At 39.2% G+C, this 6937-nt stretch overlaps 1 protein-coding gene across 1 annotated transcript; it reads left to right on the forward strand.

Moving 5' to 3' along the window:
* Positions 1-2980: 2980 nt before the first annotated feature.
* On the forward strand, positions 2981-6937 carry LOC130973303 (DEAD-box ATP-dependent RNA helicase 36). Its single transcript, XM_057897772.1, has 6 exons — positions 2981-3571; positions 4034-4356; positions 5144-5347; positions 5441-5522; positions 5997-6095; positions 6221-6937. Exons 1-6 carry the CDS (start codon positions 2981-2983, stop codon positions 6452-6454), a joined length of 1533 nt encoding a protein of 510 aa, XP_057753755.1. The 3' UTR covers positions 6455-6937.

Here is a 6937-nt window from a genome sequence, read left to right on the forward strand (position 1 = left end):
AAAAAGCTTCTCACAAATATAGTTACGGCCGGACTCCCGGTCACCCATAAGGAGATGGGGATTTACCGGGTTCTTCCCAAAAACTGCGTTTAGCACCTCGGCAATCTGCTGATCTACTGCCGACATGTTTTTATAAACCACCTTAATAAAACTATTGGACCCTGCCCCGAAGCTCCAATAAGTCGGGATGAGCCGTACCCCCTCCAAGGACAACCAAAACGGGTGACGACCTTTGGCAGGGCGGACCTTAAAATACTTGTCCTTAAACCCATGGTAGGAATCTTCAAACAAACCAAAGATCTTCCGACCCTGGGCAGCACGGAAGGACATGAATCCTTTTCTATGTTTTCCCTCCTTGGAAGGGTTTGTGAGGTTAAAGAAGAAGAGGAAGACATCCACGGACACCGGCAGTTCGAGATATTCACAGACCATCTCGAAACAGCGGATCGAAGCCCAACTGTTCGGATGCAACTGCGACGGTGACACGGAAATTCGGTTTAAGAGCGCCATTTGAAAGGCTGAGAAAGGAATGCGAACTCCGACTTGAGTGAACATGGCTTTGTAGAACCAAATCCAGTCGGCGACCTGGCGGGGTTGGAAGTTGATTTCGTACAATCGCTCATGAGGAGCCGGGACGAAAACGTCGTAATTGGCCTCCTCGTCGGTCCCGCCACACAGATACCCGGCTTGTCGGAACTCGGTGAGCTCCTCCTCGCCCATTTGATTGGGTGAATCCCTTACATCAGAGACGACCCAAGCATACTGGTCGTACGCTGCAGGGTTGACGGATGCCCGGGAGACCGTGCGAGCCATACCTACATGGGGTACCATCCAGTTAGTCTAAGAGATCGGTTGCTCAAGCCGAACACACACACCACCCTCACGACTTCCCGACTAAGGCCAAACAAGACTAAAATGGCTAAAAGAGCGAGAAAAAACCTACCCTGGAATGGTACTTTTCCCCCTAACACGTCTACTCGCAACTAAGAGACCGCACGATAACTTCAAAGAACCAAACAACAAGCATACAGAAATAATGCACAAAAAGGGGATGATCCAAAAGTTACCTGAATTAATGAAAGGAAGATGAAGTTGAATCTGGGAAGATAGAAGAAACACGAACGAAGGCACCACAGCAAAGCCTTGTAGCAAGGAGGAAGAAGGGAGAATAGGGAGTGCGAAAAAAGTGCATAAAGTGCAGAAATATCAAAACCACTCGTTTAAAAACTGCCTCCAGAGCGCGAAACGCCTGAGGGCAAAATGGTCTTTTCAAACGGGGTTTTTTACCCCATTATGAGCATTCAATGCTCGGCGCAGGAAACGAAGCGATGAAACGGTTGTTTGAGCAACCAAGAGACGCGCCTTGGGGGCACGTCCTCCCCACGAGCGACCGACCAAACGAGATGCAAAGACGACACGCCATTGGTAGCTCCCACGACTACCATTGGCGCGTGGGGGCACTGTTACGGCCCGGCCCAGAATCAGCTTTGGGCCGACCCGACCCAAGTCCTACCCGACCCGGACACGCGCCCTCCAACCGACCCGGACACGCGTCCTGTACGGTCGGCACGCGGCTGCAGGACAATGTCCTTGGGGGTATGGGCCTGTCCTCTCAAGGGGCCCACTACTGACATGTATATAAGGGGAAGATTGGCTCTTCCCTCGGGGTATGTCACATTCTCTCACCCCAATATTCTGCCCGCCTGCACATTACTGACTTGAGCGTTGGAGTGTCTTTGCAGGTGGCTCCCCCCTCGTCCGTTCACCAGCCCAAGTGCTCGTTAGCTCGGCAGACCCACAATCTGTGCGACCAGGACTAAGACATCCTCACCTATCCACCTTTGCATCTTCTGTTCACCTGACCTGTTCGGAAGTCGACGAACGAACAAAAGTATTTTAATACTAACAAAAAAATATAAATAATTCACTTAATAAAATCATCAAATTTTAAATATAAAAATATCTCATTTTTTAAATCATATTTATAAAAACTCACATTATTAATCTGTAACAAATTTTTTAAAAATAATTATGTAACGTTTGAGTATTTTTATAACATTTTAAAATATTTTATCGACAAATTAAAAAATTAGACATAAATTTTAGTAGTATAATCTAATAATAAGAATAATATTATAGTAAAGGATAAAGATTTTGTTTTTACCAAAAATAAGAAAACTCAAACCCACGACTTTTTAGATAAGTATGGAAAGATTATTTGAATTATAATTCTTTGGCTGATAAAAAACAAGAGAGCTATTCAGATAAAGACATTTAAAACATCTTTTTTTTAAAGATGTTTTTTTAGTAATTAAAATTTAACACATATAATTAATTAAACTATTATTTTTGTTAAAATTAGGTCAGATAAATTAATTTGACCGAAAAAATAGTGAATTAAATTTTAAATTGGTCTCAATTAATATTATTTTTTATAAAAAATGACTATAATACTCTTATATATTATAGAAAATGGCTAAAATACTCCTCTTAATATATATTCATTTTGAAAATTCTAAATTCTAGCCATTTATTTTTCTGTTGTTATAGGGCTAGAATTTAGAGTTTTCAAAATTAATATATATTATATTATGAATATTTTAGTTATTTTCTATAATAAAGATATTATAATAATTTTTTATAAAAAATAATAATAATTTATATCAGTTCAAAATTTGATTTATTATTTTTTCGGTCAAACTAATTTGTCTGACCTAATTTTAATAAAAATAACACGATTTAATCAATTATATATATTAAAATTTAATTATTAAAAAATATATTTTTTGAAAAAGACGTTTTAAACTTCTCTACCTGAATGGTTCCAAAAAATAAATATTATTTATAAATAAAAAATTATTATATTGGTTGTTGAAACAAAATTTCTCTAATAACAAAAAAAGTAAGAGAGGTTAGTAATTAACTAATACCCAAAAAGTGAATATTAGGGAAACATGTTGGCTTACGCTTAGGAAACATAATGGAGCAACAAATCCTTGCAGACCAAAACTTCCCTCTCTTCAAACCCACCTCCAAACCCTCCCGAAACCCTATCTCCACCGTCAACAACAATCACTCAACCTCTAAGCCACCAGCTGCCGCCGCATCCACCACCACAGATTCCTCCGCCTCCACATTCGCCGAACTCGGCCTTGCCGAATGGGCTGTCAAGACTTGCGGCGAGCTCGGGATGAAGCGTCCCCGGCGTGTTCAGTCCCACTGCATCCCGCGCGTGCTGGAGGGCCGCCACGTGCTCGGCATCGATGAAACTGGCAGCGGCAAGACCGCCGCCTTCGCCCTCCCAATCCTCCACCGCCTGTCGGAGCACCCGTTCGGTGTGTTCGCGTTGGTGGTGACGCCCACTAGGGAACTGGCGTTCCAGCTAGCGGAGCAGTTCCGCGCCCTCGGTTCCTGCCTCCACCTCCGCATTGCAGTGGTTGTCGGCGGCATGGACATGCTTCGGCAGACCAAGGAGCTTGCTGCCAGGCCCCACGTCGTTATTGCCACGCCGGGGAGGATCAAGGCCTTGCTCGAGAATCCTGATATTCCTCTAGTTTTTGCTAGAACTAAGGTAATAACTAGGTTCAACTCTTTCGTGTTTGCATAGTCTAAAAATATGTGATTGTTCATAATTTCTCAAACTATCAGTACTGTTTGTGAAGAGTGAGTGCTTAAAAAATGTTTAATTTGAAGAATTCAATTGCAATTTTTAAATTATAGGAAGGTTTAAAAGTCAGGGAATTTCTAGGAAGCAACTTTCAGTGGATTTATTTTAATCTATGTATTAGTGATCGTGATGTTTTTTTGTTCTGTTAATGGATAATGAGGTTTTGGTGTTGATGTTGTTGTGGTTCTGGTTTACTGTTAATGATGCTGTGATTTTCAATGGAGGTATATGGAGGGCTTGTAGTGTAGAACTGTGTCCCAGAAGCTTGGAAGGTAGGACATAGGTTATATATGTGTATATGTATATGGAACTACATTGTATAGATCTAAATGTTATGCATTTCTTTACCTTCATATTTATATGCAGTTCCTTGTCCTGGATGAAGCAGATCGAGTTCTTGATGTCGGTTTTCAGGAGGAATTGAAATTTATCTTTAAGTGCTTACCGGAAAATCGGCAAAATCTGTTCTTTTCTGCAACAACCACAAGTAATCTGCAAAAGTTGTCTGAGCGTTACCAGGATAGACTGTATGTCTACGAGGCATATGAAGGCCTGAAAACTGTAGAAACACTTAAGCAACAGGCTATGTTCATCCCTAAAAAGGTCAAGGAGGTATATTTGATGCATATTTTATCAAAAATGGAAGATATGGACATCCGATCTGCCATTGTATTCATCTCTACATGCAGGTATCTCTCTTAATAACATTAGTGAACTTTCATAACCCGCTTTTGTTTTCTGTTTTATGGTTTCCTGTTCATTTTTTCTTATCTATGGTGCATAATCTTATTTATTTATTTTGGGTTCTAAAGCACCGTGCTGCCATTTTGGGTAATATTTCAAACAAGTATGCCTACTTATTTTTCTAATGTTATAGTTGGCACTTATGCATCTATGGAAAACTATCAGCTAATCCCAGACAACTTTCACGGTTATAACAGCAACTTTTTTTCACTTAGCAGAGTACTGTCTATGAATCAAATGACATTATGTGTCCTACTGTAAACCATGTTTATGGCCGAGTGCCCGATCCATTAATTAAAATCCAAGTCTTGTTTAATGTTTCTGTCCATAGTTTTCTTTGTATTCCTTATCCCGCCTACCTGTTGAACTATCCTCAATTTGATCTACTCTTCTGTTTGGGTAAAAAAAAGTGATGATATATATAACTTTACTTAGGTAATCTGATGCAACTTTTAATTAACTATGACCAGACCTGGAAGAGTGATAATAGCATAACAATGGTTTTTTGACATAGAATAACTACTATAATACAGTTAAATTCTTGCAATTTCGGTAGATTATTGTTATGCATTTATACTTTTCAAGGAATGGTCATAGTCTCTTAGTTAATTAAAATATTAATTTTATGTTAACTGTACTGGCTTTTCCGCTTTCTATGTAAAGGTTGTTTGTGCTGCCTGTCACTGATATCCCCATATAAGATTGATAACATCTATTGTTCCTCAATTGCAGAGATTGTCATCGTTTAAGTTTAATGCTAGAAGTGCTTGATCTTGAAGCAGCAGCTCTATATTCATTTAAATCGCAGGCTCAAAGGCTTGAGGCACTTCAACGGTTTAAATCAGGGAAGGTCTCTATACTGCTAGCAACAGATGTTGCCAGCCGTGGTTTGGATATCCCGACAGTCGACCTTGTTATCAATTATGATGTTCCAAGGTTATTTTTCTTGACCATTTTTTATAATATTTCGTAGTTGACTTCTGAAGCACCTGATATTTGATAAAAGGTAGTTCAACTTCTCATCTGCAGGTTTCCACGAGACTATGTTCATCGTGTTGGTCGTACTGCCAGAGCAGGTAGAGGAGGACTGGCTTTGAGCCTTGTCACCCAGGTAAGTCATATTCTTAGAAATATAATGAGCTGCTAATAATATTTGGAATACCTTTTGGTAAGTATATTGATTTGTTTGTCTTTCACCCCTTCTAATTCTTACCTTTGCTTGAACCAAGACCACTGTACTATCTGGCTTATTACTTCTGACCACTCTTAGTGGAAAGTACCAGCGAATAAAATTGAATTCCCAGAAGCTTACTTTCCTCCTCTTCCTTTTCATCCTATTTGTCCTCTTGTTTTCTGTAGAGGGCCGTGAAATTTTGGGGTATTGGTGGTTGCTAGTTGCTCGATATCTCTCCTTTTATTTGTTTGTGTGATAGGTGTCTTTTTGTGTTGTAACTTTATAGGCTTTGCTGTTGCAGTGTCCTTGTTATTTGATTTGTTTCATGTCATTAATGAGAACATCAAGGATTGTGATTTTTCATTGCATTGATTTTGTAACTAAGTTATCATTTTAACTTGGCTCTTGCAGAATGATGTTGAACTTGTTCGTGAAATAGAAGCTCTTATTGAAAGGCAACTTGAAATGATTGAATACAAAGAAAATGAGGTTCTTTCTATCATGAAAAAGGTATGGCTGAATTTCATAATTGGTTCCCTCCCCTCTCTCTTTTGTGGTTGTGGCTTGTTCAATCAGAAACTCTGCAAAGTTTAACATTTTCCAATTTCCTTTTTTTCCCCTTTGTGGTGTTGTAGGTTTTCAGTGCCAAAAATGTGGCAGAAATGAAGATGATGGATGATGGATTTGAGGAGAAAGCAAAGGAGAGGAAAAAACAGAAACTGAAAATGCTAGCAGAGAAAGGATTATTAAATAAAAGAGGTAATAAGAGAAAAAGAAACAAATTTGCAGAAGGAAAGAAGCAGAAAAAAGAGGTGGAAGCATCAGCAGATAAGTCATCCTTAAAAAAGGTGAGTAAGAAGAGGGAGTAAACTGGTATGACTATGGGGAAAGCCCCTCAAAGGACAAATTGGAATTATTAAAGAAAAGGGCCTAGAAGTAGTCAAAATTCAAAGCAAAAGGAAGAGGAGAAAGATCATTGAAGTAGAGGGCTAAATGGTACTAAAACATAGTAGTGTTTTGATAAGTTATGGCTGTTCCAACAATTTGGAGTGGTTTTCACATCTTTACAAGGTGGCAGATTTTGTTTGTCACTTGGTCTAATTTTTGAAAAATTACACTGAATGCATGTATTACTGACGTTAGATTTTAGGACCATAATTTTTTGTAAGAAGTTTTATCATTCTCTATGGAGGAAAAGATTTATGCACCACATTGCTTTTCAAATTTTGACCAGTGTTTGGAACTTTTTGGAACCTGAGAGAATCTCCAATGTATGCACGGTACGGTGGGAGTATTTACATTTTACGAAGGCCGAGGCAATTGGTGAGGTTTATTTTGGGTTAACACTCTTT

The sequence above is a fragment of the Arachis stenosperma genome, chromosome 4 (genome assembly GCF_014773155.1).
Source record: "Arachis stenosperma cultivar V10309 chromosome 4, arast.V10309.gnm1.PFL2, whole genome shotgun sequence".
Lineage (NCBI taxonomy): Eukaryota > Viridiplantae > Streptophyta > Magnoliopsida > Fabales > Fabaceae > Arachis > Arachis stenosperma.

Bases quoted from the DNA above. Each gene is read 5' to 3' on its own strand.
- LOC130973303 (XM_057897772.1), top strand. From the start codon at position 2,981: ATGGAGCAACAAATCCTTGCAGACCAAAACTTCCCTCTCTTCAAACCC. The intron at 4,357-5,143 runs GTATCTCTCTTA...CCTCAATTGCAG, and splicing joins GTATTCATCTCTACATGCAG to AGATTGTCATCGTTTAAGTT. The intron at 5,523-5,996 runs GTAAGTCATATT...TGGCTCTTGCAG, and splicing joins CTTTGAGCCTTGTCACCCAG to AATGATGTTGAACTTGTTCG.